Source organism: Macaca thibetana, chromosome 1, assembly GCF_024542745.1.
Source record: "Macaca thibetana thibetana isolate TM-01 chromosome 1, ASM2454274v1, whole genome shotgun sequence".
NCBI classification, from domain to species: domain Eukaryota; kingdom Metazoa; phylum Chordata; class Mammalia; order Primates; family Cercopithecidae; genus Macaca; species Macaca thibetana.
In genome coordinates, this window is record NC_065578.1 from 5,981,104 (window position 1) to 6,006,892 (window position 25,789).

General features: G+C 41.4%; 3 protein-coding genes across 13 annotated transcripts in view; 1 reads left to right on the forward strand and 2 right to left on the reverse strand.

Annotated features, from left to right (window-relative positions):
• The window catches only part of PLEKHG5 (pleckstrin homology and RhoGEF domain containing G5), a 614,078-nt gene that overhangs the window by 412,141 nt on the left and 176,148 nt on the right, over positions 1-25,789 (reverse strand). The gene's annotated exons all lie outside the window — the stretch shown is intronic.
• The window catches only part of DNAJC11 (DnaJ heat shock protein family (Hsp40) member C11), a 708,487-nt gene that overhangs the window by 244,954 nt on the left and 437,744 nt on the right, over positions 1-25,789 (reverse strand). The window lies entirely within an intron of this gene.
• Positions 1-25,789, forward strand: part of CAMTA1 (calmodulin binding transcription activator 1) — a 1,003,074-nt gene that overhangs the window by 116,919 nt on the left and 860,366 nt on the right. The window contains exons 4-5 of one of the 11 annotated variants that reach the window (XR_007724877.1): positions 3,315-3,398; positions 17,578-17,666. The exons of 8 other annotated variants lie outside the window; for them this stretch is intronic. Coding sequence is in view for 1 of the 3 variants with exons in the window: in XM_050787017.1 (XP_050642974.1) it covers positions 17,578-17,595 (18 nt within the window). In the remaining 2 variants the exon portion in view is untranslated. Of the gene's footprint in view, positions 1-3,314; positions 3,399-17,577; positions 17,667-25,789 lie in introns of those variants that run through there. 2 more of the 11 variants (XM_050787017.1, XM_050786924.1) reach the window with 2 other exon arrangements.

Consider the following 25,789-nt stretch of genomic DNA (forward strand, 5'->3'; position numbering starts at 1 on the left):
TTCTTGGCTCTTTATTTTTTATTTCTTTACAGTTCTTCCACGTATTTTGTTTTGAAAGTAATATGCCTGCGGTGAAAATGACAGCATTTCTGTCATGATTTAACCTTATTAGAAATGACATTCTTTGCTGTGTGTCTGTTTAGTTGAGAAGTGAACCAGTTCCCTTTGCTTACGTACTACTCCTTGGTGCGGCGGGGTGGGGTGGGGAAGATTTTTAACATTGAATACAAATTGAGTTTGTTGGAAAAGATATCCCTATAAAATGTTGTCCAGGTAGTTAGAGCTTAATATGGGTGATAATTTCCCTAGAAAAATATTCTTTGCTGTAACACTGATGACTTGATGGTCTTGTGAAAGTGGAACTTGGTGTATTTCTTCTTTCAGGCATGTAACTCACAGATAGGGCAGTGTAGAGTAGTTTTCCAGTTTTAGATTAAGGATAGCTTGTATCCTATGCAAGGTTTTGGGGGTTGGTTAGGGTCTTTGAGTATTTCCTGTCTAATTCACTTACTAGTTACAAAGAGACAAGCTGTAATGTAGCAAGTCTTACTTGAGGTAGACTAGCTTTCTGTGCCCTTTGATGTAAAAATACCTGGTAGTTCTACCAGTTGGGGATTTGTTTGGGGTGAATGAAAACCCCTCAGGCTCAGTCTGTTCATGCACTGGTGTGTATTAATTCAGTCCATTCATAGTCATGAGCTGACTGTGCCTTATTGAAGAATGGGAGGCTTCTGGAAGAGAGAGGAAGATGGATAATCTGGGATCCTCAGGCACTGCTGCTGGTGCCTGGGAGTGGGGCAAGGAGACAGGAGGTTCCGAAGAGGACTTTGTATCCAAAGTTAAGACTTAGGCCAGCCCTTGATGGGGAGAGAAGCTACTCAGGCCCAATAACCTCAAAGAGTTCAGGTTAAATCGACAGTTGTCAAGTCTAATTCCTCTTTACAGCATTATTTCTGTGGGAAAATGTGTGTGGCTCATATCCTTGCCACAGCAAACAGACTGGACTCAGAATCAGCTCTTTGTTGTCATAATTTAAGTGGAATTAGTTACTCCCTAGGGTTGCATTGCCCCTTGGATGGCTTCTAGCCTTCTTTTTACTTATTAGATTATACTCTAGGTTTCTTGACTGTGAGGGACATAGTAAACTCCTGGTAGCCTTTACCTCCCCCTCCCTAAATAGCAAACTCATGTAGAAAACATTAGTTAAAATCTTTTATAGATTTTTTGAAATCACCTAAAATGTTATCATTATTGGCACAATTTCATTTGGAGCCATTTTGTCAGAACCACTAAGTATTTAGGTGAGGCGATTGATTTCATTCCCACGTGGAAGTTTGGTTGGTTGTGACATTCAGGCACTCAGAGTGATTCCTGACTGCTTGGAGATGATATCATGTTCAGGTAGTCTGGTGTCTGGAACTTTTGGCAGAGATTAAGCTGTTAGAAGATTTGGGCTAACATTTTTTTGTGTGTGAGTTGGTGAATTTTGAAGATGATTTAGAAGACTTTAAAAAAGCATCTGTGTGTACTTCATCATCTTGATGTCAAGAAGAGATTTTTTTTTTAATACATACATATTTTAGTAATGAAGGAGGTACATAGAGATAGTTGATTTGAATGGGTTTACTTTTTCTCATTTTTAATACAAAATATTTTTGGGAAACAAAACTTGACTGGTGTTACACTACTGGCTTCTTGCTTTTTGTTACAAACATGCTGAAATGGTCTAAATAATGATGCTACTAAAACAACATATGCATTGTTTTGATGGGGTATTGATTCCTTCTATAGTGTTCAAAATTGCTTGCATGCCTCTGAGCAACAAACGCATATGTGACAGACTTTATGTGAGATGAGCATTCCAGGGAAATGAAATGCTAGTTTACTTTTCAGTAGCTGTGCAACTTAAAAAAAAAAAAAAATTGTGTTTTTTGAAACATGGCCTTAGGGCACTAACACACTCGGACCCAGTGCATGAGCTCTGCAAGTTATTTTAACAAACCCTAATCACAGGAACAAACATCTGGCATTTATAGAGTTTGTTTATTTATTGATTGCCATAAGCCTCTAGAAAGAATATCTTGTTTCTTTTAATAAAATCATTTTGGAAGTTGTCTATATTTTAATATCTAAGTGTTTTTGGAATTTAATTTTAACAAGGTAAACTCAAATGTTAAATATTGTGGGCTACAACTGAAGTAGCAGAATGGAAGAAGAAATGGCAAGTGGGGACTCTTGTAAAAAGAATGGTAACTAAGTTCTTTTTCCTGGTTATGCTCCTCCCGTTTACTCTCCTGTATGGCAGGCCATTATTTACACTGCTTTGTAGAATCTGCTGTCTGGCAAGCACTAAGGAATTCGGATCCCTAAACCAGGGAGCATATAGCCTGCTAAAGTTTAATTTTCAGAGAGGATACACTAAAGATGATTGTGTTATGATACTGTTCATTTTATGTACTAGTGAAATGAATACTGAAATTATTTAGTATAACCATTAATTATAGTGCTTACCATTACTGCAAAGCTTGTCATGATTTGGGGGGTAGCTTCATGTTTCAAAACAAAACCATAGGTCTATCCTTTTAAAAAACATGAACTACTTTAGTTTGTTAATGGGGAAAGTGAGTAAATAATAACATTTTTTGAAAAAATGAAGCCTGTCAGATACAGGGGGGGAAAAAAAAAACCCTTGTAAATATTCCTCATGTCAAGCCCCTATTAATTCTGTGTAATTTCAGTAGAACTAGCAAGTTATTTTACTTAAAATGTCTTTTTTTCCCCTGTGCAGTGAAAGTTGAATGTGAGAACAGATCTTAATAGATATAGTTACACAGTTTATTTTATCATGTATCACTTTATTGCTGTCTTCTAGAACATTGTTATACTAAATGTTCCAATAATGGAAATTTTATGCAGCTACTTCAAATGAAACAAATTTGCAAAAACTCAATTTTGGAACTCATTCCTTGAGGAGAGGGAAAAACTCACCGTGCTGTGACCACATCAGATTTCTGATATGTTAGCAACTTATCAAACACTGTCATTTCCAGAAAACAGGTTGTGGGGTCAAATTGAAATATCTACACTTTTGGTCACTTTCAGTTGAAGATATTTTAGGTTTTAATGATTGAATAGTGAAATTAAAAAAAATTGTTGGTAACAGGTAATGAAAGTGTGGTTTTGTATGTAAATAAAAATGGCTCTACACAGCATCAGGAATGATGGGGTTCAGTTACAGTGGAATCTTTTCAAGAGCTTGATTTTAAATTCTCAGAGATATTAGTTTTACTTACTGGAGCTCCTTTGTTTTGCAGAGATCATGATGCAGCCGTCCTTTTGGATTTCTTTTTAATAATGTGTGACCCTTCACCTTTGATCCCCTGACCTGCATTACCTTGGTAACCATTTCATTTTTTAATTTAATTTCATTTTTTAATTTTGGTGTACAAGCTGTAACATTTCATCTTTCAAAGTGTAACACGCTGATTTCCTCAAATAGAGATACCCCTTTGAGCGATAAATTTGCAAAATGCTGTCTTCATTTTCCGTATTAAAATTCATTTCAGCTTTAAAATAAAGTGTAATCTGTGTTTTCATCCTTTTAAAATTTAAGTTTAATGAGTGCATTTCCCCATACAGTATATTTCCTTTTTTATTCATGTTTTGCAGAAGCTGAATTAACTTGATATTTACATATAACTTACACATGCCCAGGACACCCATACCTCTTCTCTACTCCCAAACCACCCAAACCATTGCCCCTCACCTTCTCAATACATACACCTTCACCATCACCATCACCACATACCCCTTCCTCTGCAGAGTAACTTATCTTTCTTTCAGAAATAGTAGCAACTTGAATTTATTAGTCTTAGCTGCCACATTATACATCCTCAGATTATATTTTGTATTCTGAAGTATTTTGGGGAGAAAAAGCTTAGACTTTTAATTTTAATTTCATTTAAGGACTAGAAAAATATAAAGTTGTCTCATTACCCAAGTTCACCTTTCCCCACTCTTTTAATATTTTATTTCTTTAATTTGAGACATAAGAACAAGCAGCAAATTTAACAATTTTAACATGACCAAAAAATGTACTTTTGTCTCTGGTCAGCCAACCCTGGTGGTCTCAATACCAGATTGATTTCTGCCATATGCAGTTTCATGACTGTTTTTCAAACGATGCATTTTTATTGTATTCCTCTTTTCAGAAAATTCTTAACCTAAAGCAAAACAAAACGAAATCAAAAGAAACCAAACTTGAGTCAGTTCTTTGAACTGGCAAGATACTCCTAAGAAATCATGTCCTTAAAAAAAAATCACGTGAATTCTCTCAGCATGGCCCACTGAAGCACAGATTACTTTTTAAGTGTCTCATTATTTTATTCTCTAACATTTAATGCTGATGTTTTAATTGCACACAGCTGAAGCTGCTAAATGAGCACTGAAATGGATTTAAGTCCTCTCTGAGCTTTGTTAATACCTATAAAAGTTTATATCATTCATTAGAACCACAAATTAAAATTAGTCGTGGTTAGCTGTTCACTGCCGATTGGAACTCGCGCGAACACTTTTGTTCAGGCTCACGAGCTTGTTCTTGCCTGGTGTACTTGGATACTTGAAAAGCTGCCTTTGGCCTGTTGGGTATTTTTTCTTTTCACAGATTTGCAAAATATCAGAGCTGAGAAATACAAGTAGGTAAACCATCCTATGATTATAAAGCCCCTGTGATTTATAATGTCCCAGTAGTCAGGAGCAAGTTTTTTGCTAAACCTTGAATTTTAAGGTGATTTTTTTTTTTTTTTTTTTTAAATAATGCTTTTCACAGTTGTGCTGGCATGTTTTCCAGATCCCCAAAGACCTTTTTGCCTTAGGTATGTCCTTTATTTGTTCTTTGATGCCATGTCCTTCTAGCACTAAAGGAATGGCGTCTGTCTTAGTGGATGGTACATGGAAGCCCAGGGCTGCGGGAGGCCGTGACTGCTTGTTGCCTCCAGTCCTCTTGCTCAAGCAGCCCCAAACCGGCTGACCCCTGAGGGATGAGCTCCCCTGGGCTCCCCTGGGGCCCCCATCTGCCTTTGAGGCAGACAATACTGTATTTGTAAGTCCACTAGGAGCTGAAGAGACATTAACAGGTGAAGACGAGAAAAGTTTTTATTCTCTTATTTTATTTTACGATTAGATCAGTTAGATTTTCTTTAAAGTTTTCTGTGTAGTACATTTTAAGATAACCTCATTTTTCTGAGAGCGCTAATACATGGACACATTTATGGCTTATTTCCAATGAGCATTGTGTATTTGGTTATATTTAGGACATTTAGTAGACTGTAAGCCAATGGATGTTTTTGTAAATGTGATTCATTGAGAAAAACCATCTGAGAGTGAGATAACCTGCTTTGGACTAGCAAAGTCTCTGGATATGTTATTGGTATCTGTTGAGGTAGTCACACAAAACTGAAATACTCCAACAGAAAGACTTCAGAAGACTTTCGTTTTGGTGTAAAAACAGTGAAATTAGCTGTTTGACTTAAAATATAGGAGTTGTAAGACATTTCATTGATGCCACTTCTGTTTTATCCTCTGTGAAATGTAGATGTGTGTGTCTCCCACTTGCTTTTTAGGGTTGTTGGGAGGATAAATGAAACTGTATGACAGACACACTGGGAACTCAGAAGAAAGGTGCTTTTGAAACTGAACCTCATCCTGTGGCTGTGCTGTTGGCAGGCATAACCAGCGTGTTGAGAGGCAGTGGTAGTGAACCCCATGGTGAAAGGCCAGGACTATGGGCTCTGGAGCCAGGCTGCCTTGGTTCGAATCCCATCTCGACCTCTTGCAAGTGGTCTGACCACAGCAAATCACCCAACCTCTCTGTGCCTGAGTTTCTCCCTCTTTAAATTGGGGATAATAATAATAATACCCACTAAAGGATCCTGGTGAGTTTTAGCTGAGCACATGTCCACAAATTGCTTAGAGCAGTGCCTGGCGTGTAGTGTGGCTGATCCTCACAACCAGAAAACCCCAGCAGGGGGACTCATACCTTACAGAAAATCAGACTCAAAACAATTCCCCAGTAGTCTTCTAACATTGACTTAGAGACCCTTATATGTTTAGAGAGAGGAACTGAATAGTTTATGGTAATTAGACACCTCTAAAACAGATGCAGGTTCAGGTGCATAAAGTTAAATCTGGGTTTTTAATCTCTTAGGAAGAAAAGTTTAGATCACAGAGAGCTCCATAACCCTTTGTTGATAGATTCTTTTAACTGTTTTTGGCTATGGAGGGACTAGGAAGGAAACCTGAGGGACAGACCCACCTTTTACCTAGTCAGCCTTTCTCTTTCCCTTTTATGCTCGGTAAGGTGTCTAGGTAACTTTGAAGGGGTCAGAGGGTTGAACTGTTTCAAGGTTTTTACCCAGCTCCGTGAGGCTTCGGTGTCCTCTTGAGTGAGATGGAAGGGACATCCCTGCTTTTCCCGAGAATGCCTGTTACATATTCATCCCAGGGTTTTCCATACATTTTAATCATCCACATTTATCTACAAGGTGGGTGGTATGTTCACCCCATTTTGCATGTGAGAATGCTGATGCCCAGGTAGGTTAAATAAGTTCACCCAGGCTCACACCCTCAGTAAATTGCCAGACAGGCACTTAAATGCAAGTGCCACTCATATCACGGCACTGCTGCCTTGCATTGAGCTGCAAACCTGGCTGAGCCACTCCCAAGAAATGGTTTTGCCCTTTTGGTTGTAGGGACCTCAGCTGTATGCAGTATCATCCTTCAGCCATCAGACCTTTTTTTTTTTTTTTTTTTTTGAGATGGAGTCTCGTATTGTCACCCTGGCTGGAGTGCAGTGGTACGATCTTGGCTCACTGCAACCTTTGCCTCCTGGGTTCAAGTGATTCTCCTGCCTCAGCCTCCTGAGTAGCTGGGATGACAGGCGCCCACCACCACGCCCAGCTAATTTTTTATATTTTTAGTAGAAACGGTGTTTCACCATGTTGGCCAGGCTGGTCTCGAACTTTCCTGACCTTGTGATTTGTCCTTGTTGGCCTCAGAATGTGCTGGGATTATAGACGTGAGCCACCGTGCCTGGCCCAGACCTTTTAACGTAACAGTACCCCTAACTTCTGAAGGCCCCTAGCTGGCTTCAACAACCGCCCCTCTCCCTGCCCCCCATGGAGGGCTCTGTCATATATGTGTTACTTTTAGGGACTCTTACTACCAGTGGCTTCCTCAATCCTGGCTGCACATTCAGAATCCTGTGTACAGCTTTTAAAATAATTCACTTTTTAAGAAACGCTTGCCCTATCCCAAGACTCTTGTTCTAGAGAGATCAGTAGGTTCAGAAATACAGGAAGTTTATTTTGTAAACAAGAAAACAGGTCCTTAAATTGTGCACATATGGATCTGTGCTTCTGGAGTGTGGGCCAGTGCTATTAATTGTGTAGTTGACTCCATTGTAAGGTAAAATGAGTTTTATGGGCCAGTTTAGTTGTTCAGCCAACAATTGTTAGTACTGTGTCTGTAGGAAAAGCTCCTGGCATCCACCCTGTAGAATGCCGTCTTCCGTGAGTGACCACTTGATCACCACAGAAGCCAGGTTTGAATTTAGTTAGAGTGAAATGAAGTAGAGGGCCCTGCTTGCTTTCTTGTTCTTTCAATTTTCTTTTTTTCTTCTCCTCTCTTTTACGGGTTTATTGTTCCCTTATTTTTTTCTCCTCCATACTTCCATCTTCCCTTGTTTTATCTTTCTTCCACCATCTGGTGTATGTTTACAGTGTATCTGTCATCAGACTGTGAGGTCCGTGAAATCCTTCAGGTGTCTATCACAGAGATGACGTGCAAATGAATGTTTATTTTTTATTTTATTTTATTTTTTTTTGAGACGGAGTTTAGCTCTTTGTTGCCCAGGCTGGAGTGCAATGGTGCGATCTTAGCGCACTGCAAACCTCCACCTTCTGGGTTCTAACGATTCTCCTGCCTCAGCCTCCGAAGTAGCTGGGATTACAGGCGTGTGCCACCATGCCCAATTAATTTTTGTATTTTTAGTAGAGACAGGATTTCAGTATGTTGGCTAGTCTGGTCTCAAACGCCTGACGTCAGGTGATCCACCTGCCTTGGCCTCCCAGAGTGCTGGGATTACAGTGGTGAGCCGCTGCGCCTGGCTAAATGAACATTTCTTAATTTATGTTAGTATCTGTCTTTCAAAGAACTAGGCACTGCCCATCATTAGCTTGAAAATTGTCAGATTTTGTTTGTGATTGTCTATCCTAACTTAGGTGGTTTATCTTGAAGAACTTAGGTAATTTAGCCTCATAGATTTAGATAGGTCGAGAAATGGCAGGCTTCAGTCACTGAATAGTACAGAATGTTGGGCAATAAGATGGATTTGGACCATTCAAGGGAGCGCTTGTATCAGGCTTTTAGCATATCTGCTGCACAGTTTTTAGAGCTGGAAGGTCTGAGATCATCTGGGTTGGACCCTCCATTTTTGGTGTTGAGGAACCGACTCCTGAGAGAGAAGGGTGCTTCTTTGGTGCCCGCCTCCAGGCCAGGACTTCCCTCCTCCTCCTCTGTGCCCTTATCTGAGTGAGAGTTGGGATGGTGGAGAGCAGAGACAGTGTGACAGCATAGCTGCTGTGATAACTCCCTGCCTCTGGACGTGTTGGAGAAACAGGCAAAGTAATCTTCCTCCTGCGCTCCCCCTCTCATGGAAACAAGTGATAGAAGGTTAGGGCAGTTTTGAGGGCAAGCAGTGGACTTCCTCACTGTGAAAGTCGGGAAGCTTTGGGTGTGCCCTAGACCCTGTCCTGTTGGCCTTGGCACCACCAAGTGGGCTGCTTTAGGGGTCCATCCTGATGGTGTTTAACCCTGCTTGAGGCTTTTGAGGACACTAAGAAACACATGGTGAAGGTGTGGAAAGTTTTTTTGTCATTCCTCAGTGAAGATCTGCCCTCGGTAGAAAGGGAGTTAATGAAGGAGAAGTCGGCAACAATATTGCTGCACAGTCAGGAAATAACAGAAAACATCTCCTGTTTGTTCTCATTTGTGGTGATTGTTTCCCTGGGAAACTGTGGCCGTGGTTACCATCATGCTGTGTGATGCGCCTCAGAATCCTAGGATTAGACCAGATTTTCCACTTTCCACACACATCTTCAGGTTTGGTCGCAAATACTCCATGTGACAGACTGTCACATCCACTGGCCACAGAACTTCAATTATTCAGGCAGGTTTGGATATCCAGCCCCTTTTCCCTTTTCTGTGTGGATCCTTTTGAGTACCTTATACCTCTAAGCCTTTCGTATTTCCAAAGGAGAAACCAGAATGACTTTTGCCACTCTTTTGTATTGGTGGGAAAAGGACTGGTAGGGGAAACTAGCAAGGTTTGACCTGGGATCTGCTTTACCTGCTCTAGTTCACCTTGGAGCATCTGACCATACATAGGTCCTTGCACGTAGTAGACACTCAGCAAACATTAACTGTCTTTTCATTTCTCATTAGCACAGGTAATTAGGAACAGGAGCTGATAGACTGCACGTATCTGTGCAGAGATATATCTGTAATTAAAGTTTTAATTAAAGAAACACCAGACCAGGCAGATGGTTCTTATCCCTGCATCCTGTAAACCAAACAGCCGTGGCTTTTCGATCTTGCAAACATGCAAAGCTGAGAGTAGCACCATTCGTGGTGGTACACCAAAGGGAATAGGTTGTCTTATAAACTAACCATAATCTAATTTTGGTAGCACTCTATGTGATGCCAGATTCAAGGATAATCATTGCAGTTTGAAACGAAAGACAATACATCAAAGTTATGTCCCAACCAAAGCTTTTAAGCCTCAAGTCAAGGGCGTTACCACAGCCCAGCTCGTAGATCACAAGACGTGTGGTTTTGTGCTAGATCACAAAAGCTGACAAGGTGTTATTTAGGATCATCAGCTAAATACAGTATGAAATTAGAGTGCGATCATTCTGTTTTTTCAGGCATTGCCACCGTATAGCAGTACAGAATTGAGAAGTGACTTGTACCTGCCTGCCTCGTGCAGATCCTCTCAGCCATGTCACAGTGACCTTAATGGTCAGTCGAGTGCAGAATTAGAAAACAAAAAACAAAAACACCCACAAAGAGTGACAGAAGAAGACTTCTCTCACATCTTAGCACTTCTCCAGGAACCGCTCCCCCAGGAATCCCAGCCATTTGTTTTAGTTCCGTTGCCATCAGCAGGAACCTGGAGCAGTACAGGGACGTGGGCAGATGGTAAAGTCCATGGCAGTTCACCATGACTGATTGGGCTTCACCCATTCCATAACCCCCAGTTTCTTAACCCTCTTCATAACCCTTCACTTTGTCACACATGTCATTTTCAGGCATTCAGTGCAGATAGGCAGCTGTACAACAGGATTACATACTAGTTGATACAACTATGTTTTTACTACCTACATCTCACTAATTCATTTTCTACTTGGTAGAACCAGTACTGAAGATGTTCATTTCTTACATCACAGCGAAGAGTTTTAGTGTAGAGGCTAGGAGAATAATTTCTACTTTGCTGAACAGTGAAATACCTTACCATCCCTGCACTTCTATTAAAGGAAGTAGAGTTTCCGCTTGAAAAAGAGTCCATGTTATACCAGGATATATATAAGGATCTTCACATTAAAGACTATGTCATCAAATGTAGAGCCTGAAAGTATTTTATCTTAATACCATCTATAAAACTCAGTCATCCTAGAAGAAACGTGTGTGTGAGTGTAGGGAGACATACCAAACTCACAAGGCCCTGTGATGTGCTGTGAGCGAAGCCTGTGTCTTGCTGGTAGACAGATATGTGTGCATCACTTTCTGGCTTGGGGAAGACTTCAGGTATTTGGTGAGATGTCCTTTGGTTTTAGAAGTCAATTAAATGTAAGCTGCTCTGAGTAAACAGCCATTTGTGGTTGTGTTTAGAAAATATTGTAAGATCAGAATTGTGCTACTAGGTATTAGGTTGACATTTTACATGTGGGATTTGAACTTGACTATGAAATCTATTTCTTCTCTAATTTGATTCAAGACCTGAACATGTAACCTTTGAGTGTACAACACAGCTTTAGATTATAAAGGCTTCTTTTCCTTTTTTCTTTTCTTTTTTTTTTTTTGAGACAAGGTTCTTGCTCTGTCACCCAAATCAAGAACCCGTCCACTGGAGTGCAGGGGCATAATCATAGCTTGCTGCAACCTTGAACTCCTAGGCTCAAGCAGGCCTCCTGCCTCAGCCTCCCGAGTAGCTAGGACTACTCGTGCTGCTGTGCCTATTTTTTTTTTTTTGGTTTTGTAGAGATGGAGTCTCTGTTGCCCAGGCTGGTTTCGAACTCCTGGGCTCAAGTTTTCCTCCTGCCTTGGCTCCCAAAGTGATGGGATTACAGGTATGAGCCACCGTGCCTGGCCCCATAGGAGGTTTCTTATAAAGTGAAACCACTTGTTACTCAGAATGGCATTATGCCTCGCTTCAGGGTAGGAAATAGAGAAGCATCAGCAAACCCACCTGGAATGGTAGGCTTTTTATTTCTCTTTCTCTAATAAGGTTTTTTTTTTTTTAAATTTAATTTATTTTTATATTTATTTTTATTTTTCATTTAATAGAAACAGGGTTTTATTCTGTTGTCCAGCCTGGAGTTCAGTGGCACGATGATCACTCACTGTAACCTCAAATGCCTAGGCTCGCCTCTGGAGTAGCTGGGACCAGAGGTGCATACCACCATGCCCGGCTGACTTTTTTTTTTTGTGGTATAGATAGGTCTTGCTATGTTGTCCAGGTTGGTCTCGAGCTCTTGGCCTCAAATGATCCTTCTGTCTCAGCCTCATGGCAACCTCCACCTCCTGGACTCAAGCAGTCCTCCCACCTCAGCCTCCTGAGTAGCTGGGACCACAGGGGCACGCCACCACGCCCAGCTAACTTTTCGTGTTTTTGTAGAGACAGGGTTTCACTGTGTTGCCCAGGCTGGTCTCAAACTCTGGAGCTCAAGTGGTCTGCCCGCCTCGGCCTCCCAAAGTGCTAGGATTACAGGCCTGAGACACTACGTCCAGCCTGTAACAGATTTTAAGGAAGCTTTTGCTCTATCTGATATCTGTATGATCATGGGAGGGGGGTGGAGTGTTCTGCCCACCCCAAAGTGACTTAAATTCAAATATTTATTTGTTTGTTCAATAAATACTTATTGAATACCTAGTACTAGGCACTGTCCTAGGTGCTTCTAGAATGAAGCAATAAACAAAACCATGTCATTCCCCTCGAAGAACTTATTTTCTGGTTAGGGGAGAGGAATAATAACCAATAAACAAAAATAAATAACAATAATTGAGTGCTTATATATGCCAATTACATTTATTAACTCACTCTTCAGAACACTGAGGAAGTAGGTCCTGTCATTATCCCCATTTCATAGACAAGGAAACTGAGATACAGAGAAGTTGAGTTAACTTGCTCAGTGTCCCATAGCTAGTAAGTGGTGCTGTTGCGTTCCCATCCAGGTCATTGGACTCCAGATTTCATGCCCTTGATCACTGTGGTATTTTGTTTCTCTTTTAAAAAACTGCCCAATCTGTTTATTTCTAAAGAAAGAAAGAAATGTCAGTGATAGTGTGGTGAACAGTGCAGCAAGGTGCTCAGGGAGAGGGCTCTTGGATGTCCGTTTGTGTGTGCTGTTCTAGTGTGACCGAGTGAGTGTCTCTCATGAGGTGAATTGAAGGAAGCAACACTGTGACCACTTGAAGGAAGCAACCCCGTGACCACGTTGGTGTCTAGAGTGAGAGTATTCTAAGCAGAGGGATCTACAAAAGCAAAGGCCCTGAGATAGAGAGAGATTTGGCAGTGGCGAAAGAGAAGCCAGGAGAATGACATGCGCAGAGCATGGGAAGGGGCAGGGGACGTGAGGCAGCCAGGAAGCAGTGTCCTGTGCGTCCCGCAGGACTTGGCACGGTTTTTTGGTTTTGCTGGGGATTTTTGAGCGGGAAAAAGACATGACAAAAAGGATCATTCTGGGCCGGGCGTGATGGCTCACGCCTGTAATCCCAGCACTTCAGGAGGCCAAGGCGGGCGGATCATGGGGTCAGGAGTTCAAGACCAGCCTGGCCAACACAATGAAATCCCGTCTCTACTAAAAATATGAAAAATTAGCTGGGTATGGTGGCGGTTGCCTGTAATCCCAGCTACACGGGAGGCTGAGGCAGGAGAATCGCTTTAACCCGGGAGGTAGAGGTTGCAGTGAATGGAGATCGTGCCACTGCACTCCAGCCTGGGGAACAGTGCAAGACTCTGTCTCAAAAAAATTAAAATAAAATAAAATAAAATAAAATAAAATAAAGTAATCACTCTGAATGTAGTGTAGAGAATCTTCCAGGGCAGGGCCAGCAGACCACAGCCCATGGCAGGATCTGGCCCACTGCCTGTTTCTGTACAGCTAGCAAACTAAGAATACTTTGTATGTTTTTAAATGGTTGAAAAAACATCAGTATTTTATTTCACATGAAACTTATATGAAATTCACATTTCCATTGTCTGCTTCAGTTCCAGTTCTATTGAAACAGAGCCACACTGTTGTGTTTATTATCTGAGGCCGCTTTTGAGCTGCTGCAGCCAAGCTAAGTAGTTGTAACAGGGAGCATATGGCCTGTAGAGGCTGAAAGAGCTATACTGTCTGGCCCTTTACAGAAAGGAGTTGTTGATCCCTGGTTTGGAATAGAAGTAGGGAGACCAGTGAGGAGACTGTTGCAAGAACTGATGGTGGCTTGGACGAGGGCGGGAAGAAGTGGTCGTATATGGGATATGTTTGAAAGGAAGAGCTGGTAGACTGTATTCATATAGGAAGAGTCAGAAATGATGACTATGTTTTTGCACTGAGTAACTGGAAGAATGCTATTCTTTACTGAGATCAGGAAGACTGAGAACAGCAGGTTGGGGAGGAGGGGTGAAGAGAATGCAGGTTGTGTTTTGCACATGTTGACTGTAGGATGCCAGGTGGAGATGTTGAATAGGCAGTCATATGTTTGAGTTTGTAACTTCAAGGACAGGCTGAAGCTGGAGCTAGACTTTGAGTGTTTGCAGCATATAGGGGGTTCTAAAAGCTGTGGGACTGGATGCAATTTTCTAGGGAGTGTGTGCAATAGAGAAGTCCAGACGTGGAGCCCTGGGACACCCAGTGTTAAGGGGAAGCGGGTATAAGGGAAGCAAAGGAGAATGAGAAACAATCAGAGAAGGAAGACAGGAGATGGGGGTGTCCTGGAAGTGCATGTTTCTCTTTGCTTTGCTTTGCTTTTTTGAGACATAATGTCCCTCTGATCTCAGCTCGCTGCCACCTCCACTTCCCGGGTTCAAGTGATTCTCTTGCCTCAGCCTCCCTAGCTGGGATTACAGGTGTGTGCCACCATGCCTGGCTAATTTTTTTATTTTTAGTAGAGACAGGGTTTTGCCGGGTTGGCCAGGCTGGTCTCAATCCTGTGACCTCAAGTGATCCACATGCCTTGGCCTCCCAAAATGCTGGGATTACAGGTGTGAGCCACTGCGTCTGGCCAAGGAAGTTCATGTTTCAAAGCAGAGTGATCATCTGTGTCAGATGCCGCGAAAGGTGGAGCAAGATACAGACTGGGGTTTCACCGTGGGCTTGGCAGCGGGGAGATCGTTGGTGACTTTAATAAGAGCTGTATGAGTGAAATGATGAGAATAAAAGCCCAGTTCCAGCTGGTTCAAGCAAAAACGACTGGATAGGGAGCTGAGCTGGTACTCTGAGGAATTCCGCTTTCTGCAGCCTAAGTGTAGGGCAGGAGAGGGCGGGAAGTTGGATTTAACCTGGGATTAGGATTTTGCCAGGTGAGTACAGTGGAGGGAGGAGGCATAAGGGAGTTGAGCATTGCGCAGAAGAGTTGATGTGAGGATTGAGGATAGACCGTGTGGTCTAAGCCAGGCAAGGAGCCAGGAGGCATGAAGGAGCTGAGAGTCAGTAAGAGGTCATGGGGTCAGTGGATTCAAGGAGTAGAGTCAAGGAGTTGCTGGAGTAGGCATAGTCGAAGAATAGAGTGCTTGAAATCGGTATCATGGAGCGGTCAGTTTTGGTTACATCAGGTCAAGGGCTCTACTGTACGGTAGCAGTGTCAGTGAGTCACGTGTAATTTTTAATGTTCTAGTAACCATATTTTTAATAAGTAAAAATAAAGGAAACTAATTTTAGTAATATATTGTAATATATTTTATTTAACCCAATATGTCTATATTACATGAACATATAGTGTAAAATTGTATAAATAAGTATAAAAATTGAGATGTTACTTTTTTGGTATGAAGTCTTTGAAATTGGTATATGTCTTGTATTTCCATTACCTTCTAATTTGGAGTAGACACATTTCAGGTGCTCAGTGGCTGCCATACTGGACAGCTAGTGAGATGGCCACGGAGTGTAGTCCAGGATTATCACAGAGGAAGTGGTTAACGGAACAAGGAGGCCATGGTTCATGAAGGATTGGCCGTGTAGATCTAAAACCACTTCTGATTCCTTCTGAGGGGAGCAGGGCTGAAGAGGAAAGAGGGGACACTATGGCGGTTGGTAGAGGTCATGTGCTTCAATGGCTGAACCTAGCAGGCTTTTACCATGCAGAGAATGTAGCTTATTCTCCACACACACACACATACACACACACAATTTTGTTTGGCTTTGATCCACACAATGTGTTTTTAAAGATTAATAAAAGTTGATAATATCAGGTATTTTTTAGCCTTGTAGGCCAGGAAAAAGTAAAATATTTTGAAAGAGTAAACAGGAGCGTCCTCAGCAGCATACATGCTGTTACTACTTTTCATCTTAATCATGTGAGCCTCTCATGAAAGCCTCCAAGGAAGAGCTTAATGGTTGCCCCGATTCTGTACCTTTATCAGGTTTAAGCTTACTTCAGGTTCCCTTTAGTTTGTTGCCTGCAGTATCATGATTAACTGAAGAATTCTCAAAAATTACCCTCAAAAATGCTACAAACCCCACTGTTAGGAAGCGAGCCCATTTTGAGGCAAGTATTTATGAACCCTGTGTTCTTGGATTCCTTGTGTGTTGAAGGAATCATTACTTACTCATTTTGTGCTAAAATCCTGGTAATGTACAGTCTTAAGTAGTCTAGAGCATGTCAGTGTCCCCACCTTTGGAAATCTCCTGGGAGCGTGCAGAGACTCTGGTTTATCATTAACTGTGTTGCTTTCCTATCTTTTACACAAAGTATTCTCCTTCCCGCACCATTGTATTCACATGACAGAAAGCTCAGTTAATGCCATTTAGTAATAATGAAAGCTTACTCATTACATACGTTTTCTTAAACTCTCTTTATTCTAATTAAAATGTTTCCATCTGATGAGGAAGTGTATGGATACCAAGAACTGGAAATTAAGCAAGAAATTAAAAGAACATTAATGGCTTTCTTGTAATTTGTTTTGAGGTTTTTCTTCCCACTAAATGGTGTTTTGCTTACAGAGTCACCCCTCACACAGAAATCTTTATGATGAATGGACTGGAATATATCCCAGCAAAAGAAGAGCTATTTTATGATACCACTTGTAAATTATAACACATGTTATGGAAGTATTTGCTTTTTAAAAAATATTAGCTTTTTAAAGGCATTGTTAGTATAATTTAATTTGGCGCACACACAATTCTAGTTTCTTTGAAAGTGAAGGTCAGTGTGTATGTGTAGTGAATTAGGAAAGTGAGAGTTTTGACATTTAAAAAATTATTTTCTATTTATACCTGAGTCATTAGAATGCTCAGACCATCCAAAGTATAACATTTAAACTTGTAATTCATGCATTCCTTCAGAAATTTGCTGCTGAAACTTACACTTTAACCAGCATAGCCAGCATAGCCTTAACCAGGGCAGGTATTTGGTCTGCAGTAGGCAAGCCTTTGTTCCCGTCCCTCGTCTTCAGGCTGCAGAGTCCGCATGCATGCCATTGCTCTGGTGGTTCTTTTTCTGGTCATTTGGACTTGTCTCTACTAATAAAATATTCATTAACTTGAAACTCCTACCTCTGAATGTAGATGCAGGTGAAAGCAGAGAAATACCAAACCCACCCCTTCCTGATGAAGTGCAACATGCCTCACCCAGCTGCAGCTCACCTGCTTCCTCCCCTCCCCTCTCCTGATGTGTGGACACTTTTTCTGTCCATTCCTACTTGCTTTTCCCTTCTCGGCACCAGCCCTTCCTCTGGAGGGCAGCCCGCATGCCACTCCTCCCATGCCCTTTTTCTTGGGAACTGTGTTCAGCACAGCCTGTCCTTTGGTTCACTCTTACCCTGGGCCCTGCTTCCCATGTCCTGTGAGGGCCCTTGCCATAGCATATTGTGATTTATTTCTGTTGGCGTCTTTACTCCACTCAAGTGGGAGCTCCTTGGGCAAAGGTGCTGGGCCTCCCTCGTTTTTGTTTTCCTTGAGCCCACCATCTGCACGTGGTTATGGGTGGATGAATGGGGGAAGTGACAGTGGGGTAAACGTACCTTCAAGCCCAAAATGTAAACTTAATAAGTGTTTTGGAGGAAGAGAAGAATAAATACTGTTTTTGTTTATACAGGTCTTAAAATTTTGGTAGCAGAAAGCAAATGTGCAAAGAGCAATGGAAAACAAGTCAGAAGCTGCTGTCTGATTCCAGAGGAACTCGTATTTTATGTAAAAAAAATGTAATTGACATTTGATTGCCTTGAAATCTTCCATTTGTTGTGCTGATATCTTAAGTAACTAATTATTTAGTTGAATAACTGCTAGGGAAATAGGCCATAAATGTCACTAGTGCTTTCCCTTTAAGAAGCCCACAGCTCTTTTCACAGCATACTCTTTTTAGTACCTGTTCTAGGTTTGTGAAAGTCACTGGCCTGTGCGCAATGGACACAGGCCTGAATGTGATGTTTTACTCACATTGGTCCGCTGGAATTAAACAGTTGTGCTGATATTCAGTTGATTTGAGGTTTCGTTGTAAATCAGTCCCAAATTTCGGAAGCAAATGAGGCAGAACCCTCCACACATGCTCCCAGCTCATCCCACGAAGACTCATGAGCACAGTGTGGAGTGTTTTATCTAAAGCCACTCCGTTTTTTGACCTTTCCCCCAGAATAGGGAGGGAAATGAAAGAACAGATCTGTGGCTTGCCTTCAGCTTCACTGCATTTTTGATCATTTTAAGGGCCCCTGTAGAAGTCATCTTTCACTTGTTAGGATGTTACATTAATTAGGAGATGCTAGTCGTTTTGTTCATGGAAACTGGAGTATCCCTTTGAAGTATTATATTCTTCTAATCTATGAAACTGGCCCAGGAAGTAACAATGGGAAGTGCTGGAAATGTAATTGAAGAGTCCACTTTCTTAGTCCTGTGCTTCAGCAGAGAGTCTGTAGCAGGGAACCTCTGGAATCATTGTGTTCTGTTGTATCAATATGTACTTAGACATGTTAATCTGAATTAGCGAGTTGATTGTACATAATGACTCCCCTAGGATGCTATGTTAGAAAAAAACCCAAAACTTAAGTAGTTTGCTGAATATGCATAGTAAGTAAAAAAAAAATCCTTCCAAAATTAGTGTTAATTGAATCTGAGCCTTGATCTTCTTTGAACCTTTAATTTTTTATTTGATCTTTTAAAAAAGTTTCGTGGCCTTTTAAAGATAAAACCTACAACCCAATAAAAGTTATGCTGTAATCATTGCAAAAAGACCATTGTATGAGACCCAGTTTTTGATTGTCATAGGCGAAGAAGTCAGACATATATGGTTGTATATACATGTGTATAGTGTGTGGGTGCGGGTAGATACATACCTGTTCATCTGTATACATTTGTGTGTGTTTAATATATACTTTAGTTTGCCTTTACCTAGATGTCTCCTTCTCTCTCTGCCTCTGGAAATGGGGCAAATTTTCTTCAGTTAAAAACAGAAATAGAAGCAACGGTTTTGACCCATTTTACACCTATTTATTTCAGGCTCTCACCACACACTTGTTCATGGGCGCAGCAAAGAAGAGGGATCCACAGAGCTGGAGCCGTGAGGGCTGACACATTGGAATGAAAGCTGGCAGAATTCGTAGGGAGAGCTTTCCCATCCTGCCAGCCCCATGTCTGGCTTTAAGACAGTTCTATTAGTGAATTAACTGTTCTCAAAACCCCAAATTAATTTGAACCGAATGTTACTAAAAATGAAATAGAATAAAGTGACCTACTCTTGTCTCATCCGGAGTTACTATGAAGGAGCTCCGCAGCCTGACTGAGCTTTGGAGAGCAGGGCTCTGTGCACACGCGGGAGCTCCCGGTCCAGAGGCCTCCGTGACCATCCGTGATGCCACTCTGTCCCCTCAGCAAGCTGCCTTTTTCTTACTAGCACCTGCCCCAGCAGTGGTATGTTTTCCTGTCAGTTACCATCTTCTCATGAGAATGGAAGCTCCATGAGAGCAGGGCCTTTGTCTTGTCTCCGTGTATCTCCAGTGCATAGGACAGTGCGGACACAGTGCAGAGTCTAAATAAATGCTGTTGAACGAATGCGTGGGTCACTTGCGTCGCGTCCTTTCTGAATGTTTTTCCTTTAACTTGCCATTTACATAGACCTTTTCCAATGATAAAGCAGTGAAAGTTTGGAAAGAAGCATAAAGCTTTTGTTGTGTTTGAAGTAACTGGAAGCCTAGTTCAGGGTGCTGTGAGAAGCTGGAGCATATCAGGACTTTGGAATTATGAATTACAGACTTACTATATGTGATGATATCGGTGCCTCCTGAAGAAGTAAAAGACAGAGATGCATAGAAACATGACTCATGTCTCTGGAATACTGTAATATCGACATCTAGTGAGAGTCTAGAAAGAAACATGGAGAAATAAAAGAGAGGCAGGAAACAGGCAAATACTTAGTGGTTCTCTTAATTATTTAAGATAAATTTTGACATCACGTAAACAAGATAAATCAAAACATTTTCTAGATCAAGTGGGCATTAAAAAAGATATAGAGGAAAGTTGGAGACAATTACTTAGAGAATATTAACAGAAGTACTTTTGTTCCAGATACCTTCACAGATGCCATGGTTCCCTGTCTTTATTCTTTGTGTGTTGGCATAGGCCAGAATACCAATATTGTTCTTGAAAACCTTTGAGAAAGTTTTTCTTTTTTTCTTTTCTTTTCTTTTTCTCTCTTTTTTTTTTTTTTTAAGCAAAGAACAGAAACAAAAACCAAGGAGACAGTATCCTGTGATGTAGGCTGTTATCTCAAGGTGAGTTTATTTGTAGCACTAACTTGTGACGAATTGTTTAAAGAACTGAAACTTCTTTTCAGGTATAATTTGTCAGATTTTGTTCATTTCAGTGTAAACTTCAGTTATTTATTACACACGGAGGAAAATCAATTAAAATCAGGAAAACCAAGGTCCAATTGAACTTGAATTTTGTTTTACATAGAGAAGTAACCAGTATTTCTGATCAAACAATTAAAGCTGTTTCAGGTCCTTTTAAATAAAAGCAAAGGCTAAATTTTTTACATACCACAAAGCAAAGTGAAACAAAAACCCTTTGGTCATGGTGCATTTTTTATTCAACTGATCGCTGAATTATTTTGATTATATAATCTTATACGCTTATGAAAGTATAAGAAGTATGAATTCTGGGGTGAAGAAATAATTGTAGAAAGCGGTTAATGAGGCAGAACTCACAAATCTGTATTTATAGTTTCATGGGCAAATAAATCACAAGCAGAGGATACAGATGTAAAGAAAAATTACTGGCCAGGCGCGGTGGCTCATGCCTGTAATCCCAGCACTTTGGGAGGCCAAGGTGGGTGGATCATGAGGTCAGGAGATCGAGACCATCCTGGCTAACATGGTGAAACCCCGTCTCTACTAAAAGACACAAAAAATTAGCTGGGCTTGGTGGCGGTCACCTGTAGTCCCAGCTACTCGGGAGGCTGAGGTGGGATAGTGGTGTGAACCTGGGAGGCGGAGCTTGCGGTGAGCCGAGATTGCGCCACTGCACTCCAGCCTGGGCGACAGAGTGAGACTAGGTCTCAAAAAAAAAAAAATTTATTACATTCAAGAAATGCAAGGTTGAACTAACTTTTTATTAAAATGGAATTGTATCACCGCTCAGAGGGATGTGGGGAGTAAAGTAAGTGGGATGTGCTTAGAACAGCAAGCTAGGCCGCAGTGCACACTCGTCAGTGTCTGCTGCTTGTCTTACAAAGATTCTAGTACAGAAGATTAAATCATGTTTTAATCATGCTTAATAAACGGTACTGTAATTTTATTATGGTTAATGTCCACTTCTAATTCAATGAAGAGTGGCTTTTTAAAGCAAAGGAGAAATCAACATGTTTTTCTTGGCACTCTTATATTGTGTGTGTGTAAAAAACGCTGGGATGGGTTATCCATTTGATAGCCCCTGTGACCAGAGATGCAGGAGCAAATGCATCACTCTTTTATTTATTTTATATGTTATTTTCATAAAGCTGAAGGTTTGATCAACTTACTGTGTTTAGTATATTCTTCTGCTGCATGTGTGTACTTTTAAGTTTTGTAGAATTAAATTGAAAATTTTGACCAGTAGATGCTTATAACACTGTCAAAATTACATACTTAGCACTTCATTGATTTGAAGGCTAGTTTTCATTCAACATTCCTGCAGTTTGTGTGTGACCTGATTTTAAAGAGCAGTTCCATGGGTTAGTGCCCTCTGGTGGCACACAGAGGACGTCAGGCAGAGAGGGACTCTGACCCAGGAGCCTTCCGGAGGCTCTGCTGAAGAGGAGCCAGTTTATGACTGGCCCTGTAATTTCGTATTTTTTTCATGTGTTCAGTGCTTGTCAGTTTCCTACTCCATTAAGCCATGGCCCTGGCATTGACTCAGTAACAGCTTTATAGTGAGTCTTCAGCAGCTTAGGTTGTGAGCGAATTTCCAGGTGGCCTTGCTGTAAGAAGGGATTACCAGTGTTGAGATTTCCCATGAGGAACCAGGACATCCATTTTTGGATGCATCTCTCAACTCCCTTTTGAAGAGCAGACCATGTCACTTCCTGAGTTAAGGAAGGAAGGCTCCTTGATGGCCTTTGAGTGACTCACTGGCACAACTTTGGGTGAGCCTGTCCAGTGGGTTAGGGCAGCCCACCTTGCCCACTTAGGCCCTTGGACAGTTTTTTTTTTTTTTGAGGTGAAGTCTCACTCTATTGCCCAGGCTGGAGGGAGTGCAGTGGTATGATTCCAGCTTACTGCAGCCTTGACCTCCTGAGCTCAAGTGCTCCTCCTGCCTTAGCCTCCTGAGTAGCTCGGACCTGGGGGCCACCATGCCTGGCTGATTTCCTCATTTTTCTGTGGAGTCGAGGTCTTGCTATTTTGCCCAGTCTGGTCTTAGAACTCCTGGCCTTAAGCAGTTTTCTTGCTCTCCTCCCAAAATGCTAAGATTATAGGCGATGAGGCACCCCGCCCAGCCTGCTTGGCCAGATTCTTTACTCTGTAGGCAGACCAAAAACTGAATCCTGTCATCACTCTGAAAAGTTGTGGGACCTCAAGAAAGTCACTCTTTCATGAGTTTCTTTAGCTGTGAAATAGTCATAGTTTGTCTTTTGAACCTGTGTCAAGAGAGAGTTGTGAGGATGACGTGAGATGATGTGTCTGAGAGTCCTGACAGATTGACCTATGTAGACTGCTACTAAAGACTTTTCCCTTTCCTTGCTCAAAGGCAGGCTTCCCCACCTTTATTAAAAGGTCATTAAAAAATAACTTTATTTGCCAATAATTCCGTATTTATAACGAAGTTGCTAGGATAGTTTGGAGTACCCATAGATCCCTTACCTAGTTTCTTCAATTCTCACTTTTATACTGTTAAGTTTTCCTGATGAGTTTTCATATATATAATCTCTGTGAACTTGGATCAAATTTGGCTTAAATGCCTATTTATCACTTTGCTAAGACAGAAACGTTTGTGCTGAGTCCCTGAATTCCATTGTAGATATGTTGGCATTTGCTTCCAAATGGCTCTGGAAGCCTTGCTGGTTTTACCTTCTGGTTTTACCTTGCTCTGTGTCTGTGGTCATTTGACATTAGAATAGCCTTCTGTGATTTTCCAGGATCTTAACACCCGAGTATTTTCCCTGCTTGTACAGCTAATGAGCTGTGCAGCCTAAGGAAACATGGAGTATTCAGTTTTCATCAGTATTTCAACTAGGTTTTTTTGCCATCTCATAGCTACTTCTCAAGCAATTACAATTTAAGTCAAGGTAGAAGCACATGCATCTTCAAAAAACAACAAAAGGTTTTTTATCTTCAGAAATAAGAAAAGAAGCTTATTGGACTTACCCAATAGAAAGTCAACCAGCCAATTTTAATACATAGATAATCTATGATTAGCATTAGTATATGAAAAAAATAGTAGCAGCTCAGATTTTATGTACTACTGCAGTTTAAGAAAGTAATGCCACAGACAATGTCTCATTTGGTTTCTTAGCAACCCTGAAAGACCAGCAAGGAGAGCTTTGTCCCTCCCTTTTTATGGACCCGAATGTTGTAAGGGAGGCCAAGGAGTGGCCTGGCTGAGACTGCACAGCCAGAGTTAGAGCCCAGGTCCATGCGAGTCATTGTACAGACACATCCTGAGCCCCGGCCCACGCACTTCTGCCATCAGGAGTCTTTGAAACTGCTGTGGTCCCCCTTTTAAAATGGCTAAACTCTACCTCAGCAACCTTATTTATGCATTCATATGCATAGTAATTCTTTAATGTCTAGTAGACAATTTTCACATTTTGTTTCAGCCCAAATCTTTACTGAATTTTGTGAAATCAGCATTGTTGGGCTTGAATTAACCAAACCTCGCCGTACTGTGCCTTCAGAAATCCCGGGCGGGTTGTGAGTTCATCTCATCCTCTTCCTGATGTTGACACTACCAGGCACCATCAGTAGACTCTGGGATAACTGCGGTCCCCTCTGAGAGGCTGCATCTTGTTTGCGATCTGTGGGTTACATATTGTGCTAGAGATAAACCTTGACAGTAGAGACATGTGTGACATATTTTTTACAAGAGCCACTGAGATATTTGAATGAGAAGATGATGTAGTTTGAAAAAGTGATAAATGGGCCAGGTTCTTGAGAAACTAGCAGAACGTCTTATTGAAACCTTGGGATCCAATCTGAAAACAGAAATGAGTCTCCCAAGCAAATTTTTTTTACTTTATTTTGCGAATGTGGTGTGGGTAGATGCTTTTATATAAGTTCTGTACCCGTTTCTGTGGTATAAAAATCAAATTTTGTCCTCTTGTGCCTCAGTTCATTGGTTTCATTTTCTACTAGGTCTCCATTTCTAACAGCATCTCAGGTAACTTTTCTGAAAAATATGGGTTCAGAGGAGCCCATGTACTGGTGGCTGTAGTGGCAGCTAGTTCCAGACTATGAGATCTCAGTGACCACTTTGGTGGGTGTTTTGTTCTAAATCAGTGTCAGAGGTGAATCTATACTACAAAATAAAATGTATGAGTAGATACGTTTTCATGTTTTGAAGTCCTAACAGCCTCATTAAATGAACTGTTTAAAAAAAAAAAAAAAAGCTGTGGCAAAATGGCCAGGCGTGGTGGCTCATGCCTGTAATCCCAGCACTTTTGGGAGGCCAAGGCGAGCGGATCACGAGGTCAGGAGTTCAAGAGCAGCCTGGCCAACATGGTGAAACCCTCGTCTCTACTAAAACTACAAAAAATTAGCCGGGCATGGTGGCGTGCCTGTAATCCCAGCTACTCAGGAGGCTGAGGCAGGAGGTGGAGGTTGCAGTGAGCCGAGATTGCGCCATTGCACTCCAGCCTGGGCGACAGAGTAAGACTCCATCTCGAGTAAAAAAAAAAAAAGAAAAAGCTGTTTGTCTGTTCTAGCCTGGCACCTGTGAGTTCTGGAGCAGCACCCAAAGCCAATTCCTGCTGGCTTTCCTAGGAGCCTCTTTGGCGTGGGTGGGCGAGCTGCTCCCTTACAGCAGTTTCAGATGTCACTTGAGAAAAATATTTGTTGTTGTTTGCTTGCCCTCTTCAGTTGTGATGCTTTTAGGAAGTTAGGAAACAGATGAGACAGTCTGGCTGGAATAAGAGGGTGGGTAACCACTCATCTGAGATCATCCCTGTTGATAGGTTCGCAGAATTCTAAATGGAGATTTTAGCTTCACATGCACACTGAGGGAGTTGCGCATTTTCATAGGCTTATGTTCCATCAGGGGTTCTGCGTGATCTTGGGAGAGAGAGACTAGGTGTGGTTCTTGGCTCTGTTGGCTGCTGGGCTTAGCTGTGGATCACTTAAGAGACCCATAATCCTTGCTTTTTGTACTGTTCTGTATTCCGTTTGTCAGGCTGAGCGGGAGGGGGGTTTGTGTTAATTTGTAGCTTACTGACTCTGACTGGAAAATATAGTAAGATTTTGGTTGTATAATTTACATAAATGACTAAAAATATCAAGCCCACTCCTCACACAGATGACCCAGGCATCCAAATGTTTACTCAAAATTAGTATCTTTCAGCTGTGGATGGGCACTTCTTTCCTTTCCCTTTTCCTCTCTCTTTTCTTTACCTACCAGATAGATTCACACTGAAAGATAAAACAGGCTCTGGGATTTAAATGCTGAAAATGAAGATCGATGCTTTCAGGTGCCTTGTGGCAAGCACAATTAAGTGAACGGAGAACTGAGGCAATTGTTTATTTGAAGGTTGGTGTGACATATGAATGAACTTATTTCTTCAGTACCCACCCATCTACCCTGAACTGAAATAGGCATTTGGAGTAGGTTTTGCATTTTAAGTTCAATTTTAA